This window comes from Tympanuchus pallidicinctus, unplaced genomic scaffold (genome assembly GCF_026119805.1).
Source record: "Tympanuchus pallidicinctus isolate F22 unplaced genomic scaffold, pur_lepc_1.0 scaffold15, whole genome shotgun sequence".
NCBI lineage: Eukaryota > Metazoa > Chordata > Aves > Galliformes > Phasianidae > Tympanuchus > Tympanuchus pallidicinctus.
The window spans coordinates 10,497,628-10,520,319 of record NW_026294669.1 but is presented as its reverse complement, the minus strand read 5'-3'; the positions used below and the strand labels follow the sequence as shown (position 1 = coordinate 10,520,319).

General features: G+C 41.5%; 1 protein-coding gene across 6 annotated transcripts in view; it reads right to left on the bottom strand.

Moving 5' to 3' along the window:
• SEMA5B (semaphorin 5B) overlaps positions 1-22,692 on the bottom strand; it is a 251,698-nt gene that overhangs the window by 37,643 nt on the left and 191,363 nt on the right. For all 6 annotated transcript variants that reach the window (XM_052676287.1, XM_052676292.1, XM_052676288.1 and 3 more), the window contains 3 exons: positions 19,085-19,292; positions 16,718-16,925; positions 3,398-3,515 (listed from right to left, as the gene is read on the bottom strand). In XM_052676287.1, the coding sequence (XP_052532247.1) occupies positions 3,398-3,515; positions 16,718-16,925; positions 19,085-19,292 (534 nt within the window). The remainder of the gene's footprint in view (positions 1-3,397; positions 3,516-16,717; positions 16,926-19,084; positions 19,293-22,692) is intronic.

The window sequence follows — 22,692 nt, the reverse complement described above, 5'->3', positions numbered from 1 at the left end:
CAAATAAGCAGCCATAGTTGAAATATTGGGATTTATAAACATGTCACGTTGTGAGTGTGGGAAGGCTCTTTTTACTTATGAAATTACATATGGATTATTATTCCATCTTGAAACTTATAAAAATATCTTCAAAAGAGCAAACTTGGGAAGTAGGATAAGAACTCATGGGCACTGATCTTTTTCAGAAATATCTTCCCAAGACAAATCCTTTGCAGCCAACAGCATCCTTCACAAAGAGATGACATCTTTAAAACATCTGTTATCAAATGGCCATCACTTATCTGATGCTTCTAATTCCAGAGATCTCATATTTGCTAAACTGACATACTCCCACCAAAGCTGTCACCATTTCCGACCAAGGGTTGACGGTTGGACTAGATGATCTCAGTGGCCTTTCCCAACCTTAATGATTCTATAATTCTATGACTTCATTTCCCATATACAGGAGCAAATGCAGGATATAAAAATTCAAACTACCACTCCTACTTCTTGCTTCCAGGGCATTTTCAGTGTTTATTCTGATGTTACAGATAAGGCCAGAAGCATTTCTTGTCCTTTTAATATATCAGTACCTTTTCTTAGGATTCAAATGTCACCTGCTTATAGCTTTATCAAGCTTTGATTGTTTCAGCTGGAATTTTCCATTTTGGCTATCTGATAGGTGGTGAAATCTTTTTCAAAGTTTCAGTCAAAATATTTCAATCCTTTCTAAAACCAAACCTAGGAGAAAAGAATGTTTGTCCTCCATAAATAGCAACATTTTCCTTGCAACAAGTGAGTGTTCAGAACAAGAAACTGAACTTTCTTCCCTGGAAAACTTTTTCCCAGTCTCCATAAAATGTCACTCAAATATGTCTGGAGAATAAAGTCCTTGGGAAGTGGGAAGGAAAAGTCTCAGTTTTCAGAGACTCATTATAGATTTTGATTTTGGTTCTTGAAGCCCCTTGGTGTGTGCTAGAGGAGGGCAACTGGGCACTACAGCTGAGTGGCTGCACAGAAATCAAGAGGAAGGTTTAAGTTTGGTAATCAGATCAAAAAGAAATTGGGAATAGATGAGCAAGAAAATGGTGTAGCATGTTTGACATTGCAACCACAGCAATGTACTTATAGCATGTTCTGGGTGCTACTTGTTAGTAATAAATGTTAAACATTGCACAGGGTACTATGTTAAAAAAACTATATGATTAACCCCATGTCTAAGATCTCTTGTTAGATCTGCTTATTGGGAATCTGAGGCAGTGCTGTAAAAGACGTGCAGACCAGCTCTGAACAAGCATGCTTGCTCAAGAGCAACAGTCAAGTCATCTTAGGGTGTTAGTTGACTCACAAAGGCCTAGTCCCTCTAGGATGTGATTGAGTGACATGCCAATTCTGGATTTAAAAGTTCCTGTGTGCCACACTCTCAGCTGTGCCAGGACATCTGTTTGCGGGCAAGGCTGCAGAAGAACTTACTGACAAGATCTGGGTTAGGAAAAGTTTATTTGGGAGGGGTGCTTTTAATCTACACTCTGTCACACTGGAGTGTGATCTCACTTACAGCTGTACCAGCACAGCTGAGTGCCTGGTGCTCAGCCCAGACAAGTAGGGTGAGAAAAAAACAGGACTTCTTTAGATGGTAACTCATCAAACTGAAGTCCCAGTGACATCTGGCACCATGCTGCTACATTCCCCTTCCTTTCCAGTGGTGATCTGCACATGCTGCCCTAGACTCTTGCATCTGTTGATCACGATCTTTTTAGTGCTCTGAACATGAAAAACGTACTTGGACACAGCTGATGGAGGTGCTTAGATGAGCAAGCCAGAGGTAATTCATTCCAGCAAGTGACAAAGGAGAAAGAAAAAGAAAACAATTGCGTGTGGGTTTTAAGGGCTTGGCAGCCTATCAGTGGAAGAGCAAGAGCTCATGTATGCAGCAGAACGAGCACCTAAGTGGAAAATAATCTACAAGAGACAAGGTAAAACAAATGTAAAACTAACACCCCAAGAACAGCCAAACTGAATATTCTGTGCTGGATTTTTATGACCTTGAAACAAAGATCTGGAAGCAGCCTGTTCCCTAATGTGCACCACAGCAGACATGTTCAAACTAGAGGATTAACACCTCACACACCTATCAACAGACACAGGCATTAAGCAGGACAAGATAACAGCATGGGCAATCAAGAAGCACTGCATCCCAGTTCAACACAGGAGGGTTATAAACACACAAGCCTCTGAATCCAGCAGTGAAAAACTTAAGCCTGCCAAGCTGAGGATGGATTGAAGTAATGACTAATATTTCCTGGGAAAATATCTGAGAAGTAAGGAAGATAAGGGGAATAAACATCACAGTAGCTCCAGTCATAAATAGCATACTGAAAATATAACCCATCAGCCCCCTTTTTCTGTCGACTGGACTTAGCAGTACTAACATACTAATTGATGTTAGATAATAAAGGTAGACATTAATGAGAATTTCTCCTCCTCCACACTCTTACAACTTATTAAATAAGACTAGTTTTCCTTCTCAATCACCTTTGCAGGTACAGTTCAAGCAGCAGGAATTAAATTTGGCCAGACATCTTCTGGGGAGCACAGCCAGGAACTGGATGTTCAAATCAGAAAAAAGTGAGTGTGCGGGTAGTAAGAGAGCCAGAGAATCACACTGATTGATAATGTCACCTTCTTTTAACTGCTGCATCTCATGGAGAGCAGGGTAAGGAAAAAAGACCATATCCATGAAAATCACATAGGTTTGGTCTTTGGTCTGCTAAATTTGAAGTTATAACTGAACTCTCTCGTATTCTCTTATATAGAATCTCTCTTTCCCTCCTGTTCTCTAATAAATACATATCTTTTTGTTCCCCCTACAGACCTTCCATGATTGGTGTTTCTCTGCTGCTCCTAAGATCATCTAGTCCAACCATCAACTCATCACCACCATATCATCCTGTGGGCCCTGGCTCAGGGATTCAAGAGGAAAATGAACTGAATGCTGTCCTGGGACACTGGTTGTCACCTAACTCTGACTTCCCTAACAGGTAGGGAAGCCCAAGAGATGGCGCAGACAGTAGGGCAGCCCTGAGGCAGCTCGAATTTCATGTAGGGCTTACATGGGTCTCGGTGGGGACCCAACAGCATGATCCAACCTGTTCCACTCAACGCAAAGGTGGGTATGACAGGCGTTGAAAGCTTGCTTTGGGATCCCCTCTCTGGAGCAAAAAAAAGTAAAAAGGGTTTCTCTGTGTTCTCAACAAGTGTCTGTGCACAGATATTAGAGAAAGTATGTGCCACTGGAGTCTCTATGCTTTACATACAGCCAGTCTCACTCAGGCTGCCACACACTCACTTGCTCTATTGCTTCTACACACATGCATATACTCATACACCCACATACATACAAAATATTTCCACTTACTGGGCACTCAGTAATATTTTGAGTCCACAGGCTCATGTTGGAGCTGTCCTCAATGGTGGTGCATCGCTTCTGCTTGTTATCCCAGCCACAGTAAGGGTCTCTGGCTCCTAGGCATTCCCTGCATGTGCAAAGAAAAAAGATTAAAGCTTGAGACTGTCTAGCTTTAAAGAAATGTATTTGAGTATAGTGCTTGTGTATGACAGCTGTCAAGTCCACCAGGGCTCAGCAGAAGAAAAAATTTTTCTAAGCAGAGGTTTACCTGCTTGGAAGGGGAGAATGGCTGAACAGAAGGGTGACAGGACACAAAGCAAATATCACTCATAGAAGCTGCAAATGAAAAATCAGTTCACTCCTTTCCAAGGCCTAGGGAAAGAAAATAACTTTACAAATTTTAGTCAAAGAACCTTGTCATTGAGATATCTTTGTGCTTCCATGTAATCACTCAGCAGGCCAAATCTCACACAAAGCAACCTCTGTGAGTATGTTTTCTGACACTGTGTCCATCCAAAGGGGTTAGACAAGCAGAATTAGCCAATGCAGCACTAATAAAGGCTTTCTATTAGTGCTGGCATTTGCTGGCACAATGGTTTCATTTATAATCCCAACATCAAGATGTCAGTTTGGAAAAGTCACAGCAGAACATTATTTATAAGCTTTTGGCTGCTTTGAACACTGCTGTATTCATTTTCCTCCTGAATCCATATTTACAGGCTAAGTGTGTGTTCCCAACATGTGAGCTCCTAAAGAAAAATAACCAGGATTCCTACTGCCACTGACCAGAGAAAGTCAATCACAGAATTAGTCTGTACCAATAAAATTCATCTGTATTGGCTGTTCCCATTAGTTGCTTTCAAATTGTTAATTTTCATTAAGAGAATACAAGCCACATTGTGCATGTGTTAGGGAAAGACAAAGAAGAAACAACTAACCTCCAAAAGATTTGCAATACTGTTTTTTATTCCAATGATCCATTCTCTTCTATCACACAAAAGGGCTGCCAGGATCTCTCCAAAAGTCCCAAATGATTTGAAAGCTGCCAATTAGGCAGCAGCAAGGGACCAAGAGTTAAAATTCAGTTTAAAAACGAAACAGGAGAGTAATAACATTTATTCTAAGGGTTGGTATCAGTATGATAAATGAAACATCAAAAAAAAAAAAAAAAGAAAAAAAAAAGTATCAAATGCAATGAGAAGTGAATTGTTCCCTCCCAGAAATCTTTGAAATCCTATTAGTCTGCAATCAGCCACAAATGAAAAACCATGTTCCCTAAGCACAGCTGAAAATGCTCTATCAGCTTTTACTGACTCCACAGCCATTTGCCCCAAAGCAAACCCTGGATTGTTTTGCTGGCTGGCACCCCTTCCTTTATAGACGTATGTATGCACTATATATATGCATATATGCACATGTATGTATTTATGTTTTAATAATGAGTTTCCACTTTTCTCTGACATTGCAGAAAGACATTTCCTCTACTTAAGATTTCACATCCTGAGTGGTAAGGAGCAAAACTTTGTCTTTCTTGATTTAGGAAGGTAGTTACAAGGACTGTCTACATCATTTTTCCTCCAGCTGCTTCAAAACAACCAAGGAAAAGGCATAGATGATTTTGTCCCAGCCCCAGGCAACAGAACATCAAATATTTGCTTAGAAAAGATTCAGTATCCCCAGTCCAAGGACACAGAAGAGACACATGCTGCTTTGCTTTATTCTGGCTAGGCACCCCGATCCCACTGTCCAGCATCCCACACTACCCCATGCATGCAGTGGGGCTGCCTCCATCCCCAGATCTGCCCTGGCCATCCACAGCCCCTCACAAGAGACTGAGCAGCAGCACCTGCCCAGGTAACAGCACTTCAGCTGTGAGCTTATCTCTAGAGAGAGAAGAATAATGAGAGAAGCAATGGGGGGAAAAAAATAAGGGGAGAAGAAAGCCCCTGATTTTAGTTACAAAGGCTTTGGTCATGCTTTCAGACCTGACACTGAGTACAAGCTATTGTTTCCGATGACATGAAGCCATTTTGCTGGGCACTCGGCGAGCAGAGAGAGGTCATTGTAATTCATAACAGGGAAGGCTGTTGTGAGCATCACCCTATTATGATACACATTTTCTCTGAATTTAATTTATAGGAAAACATGTGCTGCATAAATTCAGGAAATAATCTCCATATGTTCTGAGCTGCAGCCCTCAGCCACTCCGCAGGCTGCAGTATATCCCAGTTAGGCACTGACCACTTTGCTGGCACTATTTGTAATGTGTGTCATGCAGCTAATGTGCTGCTACCAGCTGAGAGCAGCGAGCTGAGGGTCCCTGATGGAGCACTGGGGTGGCCAGCTTTGCTCTGTCCCCAGCTGATGGGCACAGTGAGATGGCCACGATGCCCAGCTGTGGCAAAAGCCTTCTGCTGGTAACAGGGAGCCACAGCTGCCTATGTGCCCTGGCTCCTGGATGTAATGCATCCTTACCCCACTGCTGTTGCCATCTGGGCAAGGCCTGGGCTCTGCTGGGCTGTCAGAATGCACACTCTGTAATTTAAGAGCCATCAAAGACCGGGACTTCTTCCCATCTGACAGCAGGCCCTCGAAACCATTTGAAATCTAAAAACAAAATAGCTATGCTGTCTGCCTCCCTTCAGGATTCAGAGCCCACTCTGCTGCCTCAACTCTGGTAAGAAACCTATTATATCAGCTGACAGCGGTGCACTTAGGGGTGAGGAGGAATGTTATTTACTTACACACAATTTGCTCCATTTTTTTTTCCTTTTGCAAGCACAAAAAGCATTACAATGCACATTACTGCAAGAGAACATTTCTGGCAAGTACTTTAAGTGAACACCTCAAAATCCACCCTAATTTATATCTTTACAGTATCTTTAGAATATATGTCCCCACTTATGTCATTAAGAGATAAAACCACACCAGCAAGCACACAGCAAAAGGCATACATATGTATGCATGCATGAACACACAGATCAAAATGCTTCAGAAATGTGTTGTCATTCTTAGCAAATCGGGCACTGCGGTGTGGAAAATGGAAAGATATCATAGCATTTCCCCACGCGCAGAACACAAAATAAATTGAAATGTTTATGTGTAAATCTCATTTCATATTATGATACTGTTGAAAAGCCTCACGCAGGCCTGGGGAACCAAGGCCACACAAGGCACTACGTAAATACTGTGAAATAAGATAGAAGGAAGTTAACATGCCATAATGAAATTCTGATGTTTCAAAGTCAATGGGACTTTGGACATTGGCTCAGCGGGGCCAGAATTTCACACCATGCACACAGCAGTGAAAACTGCACTCAGAGACTATTCAGTGGCAGGCTAGGAACACCTTGAGGGATTCATGACACAGTATCACTTCCCATCATTATTTACACAGGTAGAGGGAACCCATTATCCCAAAAGACAACCCAAGCATAGTGGGTTACCACTGGCTATATTAATGCTAATGACTTATGTAATGAAATCCCAAAAAGTGAGATGTCTATGGAAGTGAGATGTTGATGGTACCACATGGTTCATGCCCCCAGTTTATCTCTGACCATCTTTCTGACTGTGGTACATTCAGTGAGGACTCAGGAGAATACCTCTTGATGGATATCTAAGAGGCCGGATTTATTATGACAGAGCATTACTATCAATAGCGATTCACTTTAATTCATTGCCTTGCAGTAAATGTCTTATCTGAGGCATAATGGCATACACTAAAAATGCTCAATTGAAAAACAATTCCATTTGTGTCTCCTATTCAAGGTATTTTTTCTCTGGTTTCTTATTCTCACTTACTGAAGACATTTGCATGAAAATAAGATCTTTACTCATAAGAGCTCACCTGCTGCCTGCTGTCTGGGAGCTGTAAGGCTCCCTGTTGTTGGCTATTGCAATCATTTTTACAGCCGTCATCTGGGATAACACAAAGGATTAAGACTCTACAATTGGAACAGTATCCAAAGTGCTCTGAAGTCAATGGAAACTCCTAGCTATGACTCAGAAGAGTTTTTACAGTGCCTCTGAAGCCTGGCTTGCTGAGCCTTCATTAACAACATTTGCTGTAAAAAGGTTTCTGCTTGCAGTGTGTAGGTCCTGCCTAGCATCTCCTCACCAGAGTCACAGGATTGTGATGTGGAAAAGGAGAAAGTATCTCCCTCTCTCACACCCCTGCTCATGCCCTGTCCTGTGTCCTAACCCCACCTCTGCTCTCCACTCCAGATATGTGGCACTTCTGCAGCAGTCCTCTTCAAGAGGGCTGGATTTGTCTAAAGAACACAATAATGATGGATCAGTGAGCACACCTCCTTCCTAAAAAGAACAACTGTTCCAAGGTGCATTGCAAAGTGACAGCAGATTTCTCATGTTCTAAATAATACAAGGATTTGGAGACTTTTTAATAGCCTGAATTACATCTTCTTTCAAAATCTTCATTAAAGCTTAAAAGCCTGTAGTTCTAAAGTTTCTCATTCCCACTTTAATTTGCTCGGGGTCTGGATAACTTCATCTTTTGGTTGTTCTCACCTGTGAGCTAAAAAGCTTTAGACTGTGTAATAAATGGATCACTGAATCAATAGAACCAGACCCAAGAGATTAGTTTTCAGCAGACCAAAGGAAAGAAAGAATTACTGGAGCCTCTTCCCTTTCTTACTACCAGATGGAAGACAGCAAACAAGCCTGTTCATACCAAAAAACAAGAAGACATCATCCAGAGCACTCACTCACACTAAAGGATTGTGCTCTTCTCATCTTTCAGGATGTGCTTGCTGTCCAACATTTTTTTTCCCCCTCTTTGCATGTATCTCTTTCTCATTATTTTTGACTTCTAAGAATTTCACATTGGTTTGTTCTACTCTTTGAGCAGGTATCTCTGAGAAAGCAGCACTTTGCAAGTATGTGGGTATTAGCTCTGTCTGTTAGTTGCTGGCATGTGGCTGTATTTGTAGACAGGCATTTCCTGACAAGGTTAGCTTTCTGTCCCATTGCAATCAACATGTGGAGGGGATGAACTAAACAAATAATCATATTAGCTTCCAGCCAACCAAATCATAATTACTGACAACCTCAATAGTCTGTGCAAGGGAGAGTGGACTTCTATCTTCCTTAAGCCCAGATGGCATGAAAAGAGAAGAATAAGAATCAAAAGGATGTTCATGGCTTAAGAAAATAAGATTAAGAAGAAGGAAAAAGCACCAGACCTTCAAACAATTCCTCTAATTTTGATACCTTTAAAATTTCAAACTGCAGAGATGAATTACTGATCTGTACAAATCCATTATCTTCCCCCACTGAGGAAAGAAGCCAAGTGGAACTGAGCTGCTTTAGTGAGACAGTGGTCAAGCAGCAGCCTCATTTCTCAGCTGGTGAATGCAGCAATATTCTGTGCCAGATGCCAGTGCCCTTAGCTCAAGACAAGTAACACATACTTCATAAGCAATTATCTGTGGAATGGGACACTGCTCAGGAAGAGCTCACAGGTACCACTACTGTGAGGGCTGCAGCTGATGATCAGTTAGAGAACTAAGGTTTGCTATTTCAGCATTTGACACCGGAGCAGAGAAGCAGAGAAGCTGAAATGTTTTTGTGTTGCATACACATGTAATTTATCACCCACACATGCTTAGCATCAGCGACTGGTGCTCTGCACATGATTTGTTTTGAATGCATAGATTAAAACCATGGTATAAAACAACCTCTAGAACTGAAGTCCATTTACGAACCAAACACATGTAGCTGAAAGTAACAATGCACAGACAAGGGATTTTCATGGGCAGTTTCACCTCATTTTCTTTTCCCCATCAGGGACCTTGACTTGCTAGTTCCACCTCCTGCCCAACCATTTTCAATATCTCTTTAATCGATTGTGGTTTATAGATTATGGCCTTGTACAATTTACACAACAAACGATTCTATTTCTTACCTTCTGACATCCCATTCCATCATCTTTTAGCTACACTGACTTCTTTATTGGATAGGTGTTTGTTTTTGTTTTTAAAGCAGTAAAATAAAACAACATTGCATTTATTCAAATATGAAGATTAATGCCATCCCGAGAAAACTTTGGATTAAATCTGGATTTATGTTTACATCAATGAAGCAGGTTATTAAAAAAAAATGAGTAAGTGTTGCTCCATAAACACTGTTAGAAACTCTTGTCACTGTGCCAAACAAAACTGACCTCTAACAGAAACACAAGTACAGAGGACCACTGACTACCAGTGATAGGATCAGTCATCCACAAGAAAATTCAGTTACTATTAAAGTCATAATGAAAGGAATCGCCAGAAGGAACTCCTGAGTGTGGGGCATGTTTGTCTGGATTGCAAAGCACAACCATTTCCTACCTCAGCAGGCTTTTGAGCCTTAAGAAAACACGCCCCCCAGGGCTGCCATATGGCAAAAGGCAGAGGGAAGAAGAAAGGCAGCTTGGCCAAATCTGTGCACTCAACTGTTATTCCCTCTCTCTGCCCTGTGTCAGTCAGCCTCTGAAAAAGGCTGTCAGATTAAGATGTGCTCTGCTTCTGCATTTCTGCTTTATGTAGCCTTTGGAAGATGCTGATGATTTAAGAATGTAAATAATGTTAAAATGGCAACTTAGGAAGGAAAGAAAACTGCAATAACAGAACATTTAAAAAGAAATGTATGCGATGATGAAGAAACGTTAAAACAGTCTACAGTTATCACCCAGGCTGCACCAAATAATCCATATTCAAGCAGCTCTGTTGTGAAAGTTGGATTTTGTTATGTTCTGGAATTCCTGCTCAACAAGATGCAGATTCAACTAGAAAGACTGCTTGTAGATTAATGTTGGAAATGGCAAAAAAATATTAGGCCACCTACCATGATGCTTAGGATCTAACATCTCTTGCCCAATGCAGAACTATTTCAGCTCTATGTAAGAGGCAAAATGACACAGCCAATATAGTCTCCGTTGTGTTTTCCCATGTATCTATAAAAACACTACCAAATGACATCAACTCCACTTTTTTAAAAATGACAACATCACTTAAGTAAATGGCTATTTCTGAAATTCAGCCCTACCCCTCCTCAGGCTGGAGTGTTCCCATACATCTGTAGTATTTTGGCATACTGACACGTAGAAGACACCAGACAGAAGTACAGTGATATGTTTTTCTACAATCCATACATATTTTATGCACTTATATGTATTTCTATTTCATGCTTATAACAACAGCAAAAACATATCTGCCCTGGGTTCAGATGCTTCCTCCTCCTCAAACAGGTAGAACAGTACATCTCCTAATAAAAAGTTGATGAAGCATCTGTAGCAATGTAGGCAAGGGGTAGTAACATTTACAATGCCTCACAATGTAAATGCAGACTGGAAGCTCGAGACGTGAGGCAAAGCAGACATGGCAGCAGTAAGGCTGGAGACATCAGGAGCCATGTCGTTAGATGTGACCACTACCTAGAATACAAATCTTATGACCTAATAGCAGCAAATTGCAAGAATTGACAGATGCAACGGATATCTGCCCTGGGGCTTGCTGGAAGCTTCAGTTATTAATCTTGTTTGTATAACAGTAGAATCAATGTCATCTTAACATTATGTATTCCGAGAAAACTACCTGCTTTCCTGTCAGTCGCCACTGTGTTGAAACTAATTTCACATAGCCCACCCTGGCAGGTATTAGATGGTAATGACTTTTAGACATCACTGATCTGAGATGGCCCCAAGCCAGACTGCAAGAGGTAAAAGGATCCACAGCCTAAACCACCCCTGATCTTGTGAGCAAATCACACGTGCAGGATGCTTTAAAAGTAAGGAGCAAACAAAAAGCACTCAGCACATTCAACCTCTCAGATTTTTCCTCCCTCTCAGCAGCTCCAAAGCTCCCCAGAACAAATCTGCAACCCAGTCAGGACAGTAAGAAGACAGAAGCCCTGAAATTACCTGACTTGACTTGGCAATTTCTGGAGTGACCTTCGTCTACTGTAGCAGTTGTACAGCCCCAGTCTCCATCTACCACTAAAGATTCCTTCTGCCACAGAACCATTCACTTGGGGCCATCTCAATAGTTCAGAGCTTAAAAGTGAGAGCCTGAAAAGTGTGCAGACAGGTTAAAACGAATGTAAAGCTTGCTGGTCGTTTGTGCGTTTAATAGGAACAGGAACAACCATAATAATTCATTTGGTTCTGAGCAGAGCCCTTTCCACTCTTTCATCCCATGCCCTCTCTGTTTCAGTAATGCAAGCACCAGCAACCTCAGCACAGACTTATTCCTCAAGCAGCCTCGTTCTGCTCTCCCTCCTGGAACCACATTGCATTTCTCTCCTCACTGCTATTTGTGATTCCCTCGTACTTAAACGCCATCTACAAAGTATGCTATTTTCTTCTTCCATGCTATTAAAGATAATGTCAAATAAGATGAAACTGAAAACCAACCTCTTTGGCATCTTACTGGGAACATGCCCCTGCCCACTATATTACCTACCTTTGCCCTCCTTTTTTCCCAATTTCAGGTGCACATACCCAAATCCTTTTCTCAGACTGTTCAAATGAAACTCTCTAACAGCTCTCTGGAATTCAGACTTCTTAGACCTGCACTATCCCCCTGAATCTTAAAGGTCCATATCCTGCAAAGAGTATGGATGTGCTTAACTTTACATATATAACCAGCTACATTAAAGAAAATGGGAGTAATTGCCTGCTACAGCAGATGCAAATGTGTTTTCGGGATAGAGAAAATGGTATAATTTTGCACTTCTATTTAAAGAACACAAATCCATTTCATCTACCAAACTTTATTCTTTCCAAGAGCTTTAGTGATCATGGTTCCGTTTGATGTCTTCACTCTCTGTCAGTGGGAGTCTTGCTATTTACTTAAATGCAACCAGGATGCCAAAACAGATGTTCCTTGATTTATTCTGAGATATTATTGGATACTGGAGATGACAAAAAATGGGGGTTAGTGCTCTCCTTTATGCCTTGTGAAGTCTTCCAAAGCTTTGCAGAATTATTGACGGTACAATAATTAGTCAGTTTCCTTAATATTCAAGAGGCCAAATTAGCCAAAGCAGAAGGAAACTGATGAATTAGTTTCGTAACAACATTCTCATAGGCTCCTACCTTTCCTCCTGCCTCTATTTATAAAGAATATTCAATGTGCTGGATATTTTTAAAAACTCTCAAGGAGAACATTTTCAAAACAAAATCTGGGCCAGACTTTCGACAGCCTCAGCACAGAGGAGAGGGATGGATTTTCAAAGTCTTAGGTGAACAATAAAACATCAGCATTGCCTCAATGATCTGCTGGTGCTGGGCTCCACTGAACAACAGTCTTCCTTTTTTCCTTCCCTACCACTTTCGCCATTTTTTCTCTGTGCTTTTCACCCAACAATCATTCCTTATCTGTCCTTAGAGGAACAACTGTCATTCTGATGCAGAGGTCAGTGGATTTCCAGCCCATATTCAATTGACTCCCCCCAAATTGGAAGCTTTTAGGTTGCCTAACAATCCATGCTGGTCATCCATCTAAGTCCCCTTCACTTCTGAAATCCAGTAATTTTTTTAAAGTTTGTTCTTGCAGCCCTAAATTCAAATGTTTCACTCCTTTGTTACAGAGGATTTTCTATCATACAAGGAGAAAAAAAAAAAAGAAAATAGCAACAACATTAAACATCAAAACAATGTCCCAGGTGATTTATTGGACCTCTTAAGTGATGATATGGAGACGGTACAGAGACTGGGAAATTTTAGTTTTGCACTCTGGACAAGCGGGCACAAATGGGAGAAAGAGGGTAAAAAGTTCTGCTTCGTTACTGTGGCTGTTGACCATTTTCTTCCCCAGAACCCCTGGAGCCACTGCAGGAATTACTCACCTATGTGTACTCAGTTGTCTGATCACTGGCCCAGAGCTATTCAGAGGTGAGTCCTGTTTTTCACAAGATCTCAAGTCAGCAAATAAGAGTACTTGTCAGCTGAGTCATTTCTGCTAGCTTTGCATTAAGCACTATGGCCGGAGGGGATGCGCAATAGAATTTAGGCCAAGTAAGAGGGCAAAAGCTCAGCATCACTCAACAGCAAACCCTGCAACAGGGTCAGAAAAGCAGGCAGAGTTCAAACAAGACTGTCACAGTAGCACACAAGAGAATCAGTCTCTTTGTATAGCCTCAGAAGCAGAAGCATTTCCATTGCCATTAGGTTGACTTGAGGTAACACACAACCAGATGTGATAACCACACATGGTGAGATGCGGAGATATGGTGGTGTCAGTAATAAAGCTGTGATGCTGGCTCTCCAACTATCCATCCCCAAAGCTTGGGGGCAACTTGAGGTAAAAAAAAATCCAAGCTCATCTGAAAATTGCAGGGAGGTTACAAAGATTTCAAAGCCATGCAAAATCCAGCAGCAAGCACAGCCAAGCTACCGCCCAGCAAAGCAGCCTTCACAACACTACATGTTCAGAGGGCTTGTAGAGCTCACTTTGGACATCTTCCTAATGCTCTCCAGTGAGACTGAGAATAGCAGCACTGAAGCACAGAAGGAAGACACACACATAAGCAAGGTCCCTGCAGCCAAGTCCAGCCTATAAATTTGGGCAGCTGACATTACAGATGTCTTCCTGTCACCCTGCTGCTAAGACTCACTGTTCTGAAAAGACAGATTGAGACAGGTCAGTGGGCACACACAAAGCACTACTCAGACACCCAGAAATATATTGGGTCAACGAACTACATCAAGACTTGGAGCTGAGCTACTGGTCACCATTTAAGAGATTAAATTGGTGCCATGTCAATAAACAAACAGTAAAGCAGAAACCTTTTTCCCTTTCCACCTCTTCCCTTTGCTGCTGCTTTTACCTCTGCTGCATCTCTGAGCCTTGGTAACAAGCCCCAGGGTTTACAGCAGCACAGCAACAAGGAGTGCTAGAATCAATGTTCCCTCCATACATGATTGCCTGTTCCAGGGAGAAGGCAAGGTGAAGGTAAGAGCTCTAAGCCAGCAATCGGGAGCCCACATCAGCCCCCAGGGTGTAAAAGGCTGCAAAGTTTCCTGATAACATGAGGCAGAGCCAAAGAAAATAAACAACGTTGTGGTATTCCTGCCTGGGAGGCACAAGTTCTCCCTCACCTCAAAGCTTCCTGAGCCCCCCATCAAAATGATTAGATCCTGAAAACTGCTGAAACCAGAGCTTTTCATGGAGATCAGTCAAGAAGTCACAGCATGACAAAAAAGTAACTGGGGCTGTGGTAGGGTGAGAGCCCTTCTTCCTGTGGTGGCTGTATATTGGCATGTATTAAGTATAGACACAACAGTAAGCAATAAATCACAGCCCAGGAGAAGTGCCAGGTGGAATGCACTGGAGGAAATTAAAACATCCCTCTCAATACAGTTCGGCATTGAAAGAAGTACAAAGGAGACCAAGTTGACTTATCACCTGCATTGCCAGGGTGCTAAGGGGAAAATGGTTTCCAAGATTTCCAGTTGAAAAAAAAAATGGCAGGTGAATAATTTCCTGAAGAAAAAACTTAGCTTGTAATTAATAATGACATCACAAACAACGTTTAAAATAAATTAATAGCAGCCTTGCTTGATTTCTTAATCTTCCTTCTTTTTCCCTTCTTTTTTCCTATTGCACACTCCCTCCACAAGACTCAGCCAAGGAGCAAAGAATCCATTACAGACTCCATAAGTACATGAACTGGCCAGCACTGGAATTCAGCAAATTCTGACCTCCCACACTGCCAAACATATGCAACCCACATTGCTGTCTGAAGCCTCCATCTCACGTGCGTTGCTATAGCCCAATAACTGGCTTACATTGCCTAGAAGTAACACACCAGTCAGGATGGACTAAAGCTATACTAGCAGGGGAGGATGCTGAGGACCTCAGGCCTTAGGTAGATGGTGCTTCTATCCCCCAATCACTGCTGTGTTCTTTTTTCCTGCTTGTTCCTTTTATAGGCAGTTGAGCAAACCTCCACCATTTGAGCTTTAATGGAACTGTCATACAATGTACTTATACAGGCTGAAACTGGGACACGATCTATAAATTACCGGAAAGTTGAACTCAAGATTAGGAAAAGAAAGAAAAGGAAGAACTCATTTGTCTTGAAATTGGATCACATATATGTATACACACATAAATATTCCCAAAATGAAACTCTCCAGGACAGGCTGGAGAAGACAGCTGTTATGTTCTACCTTTTTAAATCTCTGTTTTTAAGAGCTAAGGACGAGATGGCATTTTCCAGCTGTGATTCCTTCTCTTACTAAACACTTTGGTGTCAGCCTCTCTGTATAAGCAGTTAAACCTTTACACATTAAACACTTCTGAGTTTAACTTGCAGTAATGTCCAAGTTATGTTTTCTAAAGAGATAATTAAAGAGGCTCAGCAAAATAGAAAAAGCCATTATTTTTACACTGAGACAGACATGAATTTAGTACAAACTGATAGATAAACTCTACTTGTTGAAAATAAAATTATTGTGACATTTTCTGTATTAGATTTTTGGCAAGAGAACAGGGACATCTTGCACCAGGCTGCGAAAGAGGGAGTCCATTTAGATGGTGCTAACAAATTCCTTCCTCTTGTCTAGCACAGAGGACATCAGATTCAGAAAAAACTCTCATCAAAAAAAGCAAAGCAGAGGCAGATGAGGAGAGGAAGCAATGTTTTTAGAGATGTACACATGCCATCAGTTGGTTTCAAACTGGTTCACCTGCTAGAAAGAAGCGCTACTATTCATTTCCAAATGCCTCCTACACTCATTTCTGGGTGGAGATCTGCTCTGGAGCCAGGGCTGATAATTTAAAATATATATATTTTTTCTATTCCCTTTAATAGATGCAATCAAGACACAGAATCTATCCAGGTGTAGGAGGTGTCACACTTAGTTGAAATGAGCTATTGGGTTCCAAAAGCAATAACAAGGAGCCACATAACACAGCACTGCCTCATCAGATTTTGAGAGGTGATCACTCAGATAAGCAAGGATAGGCTGGCTGCAACCAGAAACCTGCAGCCACACAGCCAGCAAAACACATGAAGCTAACAAAATCAACACTGAAATGTTAAATTTCTCTTAAAAAAAGTAAATACTGCAAGTCCTTCCTCAGTAAACACACAATTAATTTCTGATGAGGATTAATTAATATTTACAAAAAAAAAAAAATATTGCTCATTCTCATTGCTTCTGTCATCAATGTATTATCAGGAGATGCACTTTCAACAGTGTCTTTTGTCTTTCAGGAATGAAAAAAGGCATTCTATACTGAATAAGGCTGGAAATATGTTTCCCTGGTGCTTTTCTTTTTAAGCTGAAGTGGAATCTATCAGCACTATAAATTTGCTTACCCTTCTGTTCTGTACATGGAGCATCTCTCCAGAGGAATTTTCAGCACTCCGTTATTTAAGCCCACAAAGAGTGACCTGTCGCTGTGCAGGATTTGGAGACTCTTGATTGCTTCCCGTTGTCCATCAGGGAGGATCTGCATTTCCTCTAAATAACAACTCCTCAGGCTCCTGTTAGTGGTAGAAAGGGCCTTCAAGATGGTGCCATACTCTAGTGGAACAAGAAACAAGGCACAAGTAAATCCTGGGAGACATTGCCTTCGTGTCACACCTACCTAAAGATCAAAATACTGATGCTATGCAGTGGCTTTAACCCTAGCTTTGTGTCATTTGCTAATTTGAACATACTTGCTGCCCATTATATAGAAGCCCCTGCTCCATGATTACAATTCTAGGAAGCTCTCAGACATTACAGAAATGAGAAGGACTTGAGCCATCTGAAGAGTGAGTACCTGGAAATAATTCCCACTTGGAGCACTGAGGCAGAAAAGAGCTTGGTCCTGTTACCAGTGAGTTGTAAGGAAGGTGACCTGAGATAACAGGAACCATTTCTGGTGCCTCAAAGTCTATTTTTCTTTTGGTTTATGGAGCAGATCAGCGCAATTTGATGTCATGACAAATGACAACAGATGCAGCCGCCCTACTGGAAATCCCAGAGGCCTCCATAATGATTGCATGGGTCATGAGTCTAATTGATCCTCTTCCTGGAAGAAGCTATCCTGCTAGCTTGACAAGGGGATGTTACAGCATCAGCAGTGCATATGCAGAAACATATACGCTTCTGCATATATGCTTGTGCTCACAGTGCTCTCAGCTAAACAATCTGAAGATCTCTAAAACTGTGGGAGATTTATGATGGGGAAAAGGGGTAACCACACTGTTTTTCATTAAAACCCCAAGAGAGGTCTGTCAGTCCCAATTGTTTTCCAACTTCAATCTTTCCATCCAGATCACTTCTGTATTGGTGCCAAAGCTCAGCAATTTACAGCAGTGGGGTTGGCTGCAATGCAAAGCCTTTTTTTTTTTTTTTTTTTTTTTTTTTTTTTTTTTTTTTCCCCCCCCCCCTGCTTAACAGAATCTTAAGTGTGGAACAAGACTGAGGCCCAGGTTTTGATTTTTGGGTTTGTTTTTTCTCAGGATTGGTTTTCTGTTCAGCGCTACCTTGGAGCAGGGCTGTTTCTCCTTAAGAATTTATTTATTTTAAACATTTCAGGTCCAGCACAGCTTTGTCTTCAGTCGCCACCAATCAGGGCAAGAAATCAAATGAATAAGAAACTTATGTTATGGCAGAAGACTTTTCCATAGAAGTGAAACGAAACAGAAATAACCTCAGCTTTCTGGCTTGAAATATCAATTTAAGATATCAAAATGGCAGAACACTGTTATCTTTCCATTTAACTACAATCTTCTGATCATAATCAATGTCCAGGGAGGCTCCTACAGTGGGAATGTTACTAGAAGGCATCAAAGATGATCACTTGTGAAGCAAGTGGAAGTGAAAGTTACATAAAGTATTCTGGGAAGGTGGTAACATGAGAATGAGGCAATGACTGCATTCAGATCTGAGATTAAACTAACACGGACGCAATCCGTCTTATTCTAAAGTCAAAGCTTCTGCTATAGAGGATAACAACATTATACCCATGAGGGTGGCCATATGCTCTGATTAATCAAGCTATTTAATTTAACCTCTGTCATTAGTATGAATATGGGCTAAGACAAGCATTAATAACACTCTACCCTTCTTCTGCACCTTTCATTTAGCCAAGATATCTGTACAGAAGAGGCAGAACATTCTGCTAATTAGAGGATGGCAGTAGAAATTAAGAAACTCAAATTATACACTAATACTACCACTATGCATGAAAACACTGCCTCAGCTTCCCCATCTACATCCCATTTCACTGAATGATTGTTCCTGAAAGCAGAGGGACTCACATACCAGTAGGCATGTGGAATTGCATAGAGAAACTTCAGGCAAGCCTGGAAGTTAAAAATTATTATTGCTTATTAGAGATGAGTACATCATAATGCAGAGAGGCAACTTATGTACACAAAACCACAGAACATTTTGGTGACCTCTGCTCTTCCCCATTGCCATGTATTAGTGTGATCACTTGAAGCACATTTTTGTAAAAGGAAGAAAAATCTTACTGTTGTTTTCAAACACACTGTAGACTTACGGCCCGTTCACTTGGGAATCTGCCTCAAGTCTTCCATTGTGCTTTTAATTTATTCAGGCAAACTAACTTCCATGAAAAATTGTACCAAAATGATATTGAATGACTACTGTGTGATGGTATCACTAGCCGGCTCCCAGGACTCCTAAGTCTATGAGTAAGTGGAGGCCTTAGCCTCTAGTGTTCTTACCTGTTCCAATATACATCACGTGGTAGAGAGTATCCTTCCCCTGAACAATATCAACCACTAGTTTAGAGAATCGAATGCTGTCCTGAGTCACATACGGATCTACGGTGACCGGCTGCACCACGTCGTTCATCAGGAACAAGCGCTGCGCATCCTGCAGGACTCTCTCTGTCAGGTTCTCATTCGGGCTGTCATCACTCAGTGTCCCACACTAAACATGGAAGATGGAACTTCAGCACCATTTGCACCATTTGTTTGCTTTCAGTAGACTGAGACCAAACCCAGAAATGCTCAATTTTAACCAGCCATGCCCTGATGATTTCCTGGGGAGGTGGGCCTCCGTGAGGGTCCCACCATCAGTCCCTTGGCATGGGTTATGGCTGGCTTTGGCCCGTAGCTCACTTTTATAAAAAAGTTCCTCCCAACTGGTCTGCAGACCAGCAATGTGGTGTTTCATTCCTTTGAGGTACCTTGGAGCCAGCATACCAAAGAAAAAAAGGTATTAACAAACTGAGGAAGGAAAAAAAGAATTAAAGCTAGTTAGAGAGATTTAAAGTTAGCAGTAGAAACAAAGGTTTTGTGGCAATAAATCCTTGAAGCATTTCAAATAATCTTCAGACTCTACCTGGCATCTCAGTCTGTATAATGCACAAAACCTGGAGGTTAAAAAACCTGAAAAACTGGTTGGTTTTCCATCAAAGAATCTAACTCACCCCATTGCTTTTCTCATGTTCTCCCTTCTCAACAGACCCCTCCAGCTTCATCTTAATCCAAGCAGGTAAGCCAGTAAGTGCCTCCTCCCCCTTTTACCTTTATTGGCAGTGCAGATTGACCTTGGTGAATCCATCCTCCAACATTAATGGAGATAGAACTCAGGTCCATACAGAACAGAGGGGAAGAAAAGAGTTTATCTTGTGTCTTTTGAACAGCAGCTCATGGCCTACCTCTCGTAAACTGTCTGAGTAGTTTTACTAGAAAAAAATATATATTTTTCTTCATTTTGGGTCCAGGTGTTTCTGCTTTCTTTGGAAGGGAAGCCATTATTCTGCAAATTAGGATGTTGATCTACTGCACTTCAGCTACAGCATACAACTTTCCCATATGCATACTCTCAATATTCATCAAAGCAACACAGCAGCACGGCAACCTTTCAAAGGTGCACCATGTAGAGCTCCTCCTACCAGCTCACAGGAATTTAGCTCACATGTACACAGTCAGTGTAATCAGATCCCACAGCTGGTATACTGAGTCCTACAATTGTCAAGCCTTTAAGAATTAATTTCTGCAAACAAACACATTTGTTGGTGTAGTACAGAGCTTGGATTCTGTAAAAATCCACCACCAATATTTCAGAGCTAATTATGTTGTTATTATTTCCAGAGGTCTTTTTATTTCTCTGCTGCTTCATTACAAGTTCTGAAAGTTTTTCAGTTATATCTTTTCTGCCGTCTCCTGTACTCCTTCTGGTTTACACTGCTGTCTTTTTATGGATGCTTTTCTCCCCACGCTCTTTCCTTTCTAGAGCATCACTGAAGGAGGAGTCCCAGTGGCAGGAATGTCATTGTTGGTTTTGTTTTCTATTCTCATTAAGTCACAGATAATCCTTTTGGGCTATTGGCAGCCTGTATGCTGACACAGCATCCCTCTGGTTTGGTTTTATTTTGTTTTGTTCTAATTTCCTGATTATCTGCACTGCCCTGATCCTCTATATCCTTCTCCTTCCTCTCAAAATAAAAAAAAAAAAAAAAAAAAATTGGCATCTTTCCTTCATCCTCCTTTGTGAACACTGAAGCAAAAAAATTAATTTAATTTTTTCACAATATCTGCCTCTTCTGTCACTAAATTACCCTTGTCATCTCCTAAAGACCCTTCACTGACCTCTTGTTCCTCCTGTACTTGAAAAACATCTTAATCTCTTCTGCAATCTTCCTTTTGTCTGCCACATATCTTCTTTTCCTTTCCTTATTTTCCCCTGACCCTTTTCTTTCATCTTGCTGCTGCAATCTTTGCACTCCACATTTTATCTGATACTTTTCAGTACATGGAAATGCTTTCCAAAGCCCTTTTCTATTTCTCCAGGGTTAGCCCAGCAAGGGACAGAAGAAAGTCCTTCATTCTCATTTAACCTTAACATTTCTCTTTAAATTCCAAAAAATGTGATCAAGAACCTGAGCGTGTCGTCCCACCTTGTACAGGGAGAAGCCCTCTATCAGGTGCTGTGTTGGAATTCAGAGGGTTCCTCAGGAGTAACATGGAGGCAGATTTGCCCCCCCTCGGCTCCTGCAATGATTTCAACTGACTGCAGAATCCATTTTGGAGGGCTCCTGACATCACCAGCTTGAAGGCAGATGGCACTTGCAGGCGGCCTCAGGACCTCTGCCATTATAAGGTAGAACCAGATTCACACAATTGGGATGGAAATATTCACTGTGCAGAAGCAAGGACAGAAGGATGAGCCTGTCCTTTCCTGGATACTCCAGGTGGAAAGGGACTGAGTTGTAAAATGGGCTCTCACTTCAGAGGACTCAGAATTATGGGGGCTGTCAAATGCATACTTTGTGTTGCACTGACAGAATCTAGGGATAAGCCTGTTCTATACATTTCAAATTGGCCTTAACTCGTAACTCTGGAAAATTGCTCATCATGAAATCAAACATTTTTAAGGCCTAAAAGGAATCTCTGTGACCATCATGATGTAGCCTCTTCCACCAGTCGCTTTTGCAATGTGTCAGTAACTTCTGGCTGAGCTACCGTGTCTTGGGGAGACATCCATCTCACAGTGAAACACTGCCTTTAGGGTCCTATTAAGTGATGAAAAATTCATCACATCCTTACACAGTTGATTACCTTTCTTGTTTAAAAGCACAGCTTGTCTCCATTGTAGTTTGTCAGCTTCAGCTTTCTACCCTCTAATCTGAAGCTTTGGTGGGGATGTGCTTGCACGTCCCCTGTGAGGACCACGTGCTCAGTGTTCACATGCCAATGTGACATGCAACAAAGACAAGAGAGTAAAAAGGGTGGATTTGCCCTGTTGCATCAGAATTTGGGCCCATTTGGGTGGTGAGGTGCTGCCCTGAGAAGTTGTAGATGCCCCATCCCTGGAAGTGCTCAAGGCCAGGTTGGATGGGGCCTTGGGCAGCCTGCCCTGGTGTCAGATTTAGTGGTTGGCAACTCTGTCTGCAGCAGGGAGTTGGAACTACACAATCTTTGAGGTCTCCCTTCCAACCCAAGCCGTTCTAAGATTTGTGATGTAGGTTGATGCTGTTCCTGCCATAGGCCATTATCATTAGTTTCAGAAAGTGGTTTTCAATGGCTTTCAGTGGGGAGATTTCAGTGGTATATCCTGAAGAAAACCTCTCCTCACAACATTTTTACCTAGAAGAACACCTCTGGCCCACAAAAATTTTAAGTTCTTCATTCTTGTAAAAGCTTTGAACATTCTTATCTGTATAAAGACTTAAAATTTCCCACTAATCCTATAGTCTCAGTAAGATGCAGCAAGGAGTTCCAGACTAAAACACTCAGAAAGGTGGAGAAATATCATGTATCTGCACCATGGGTCTACCTAGAAAAGGAAGCCCCATATAAGTTAACCCAATGGGATGATGGAA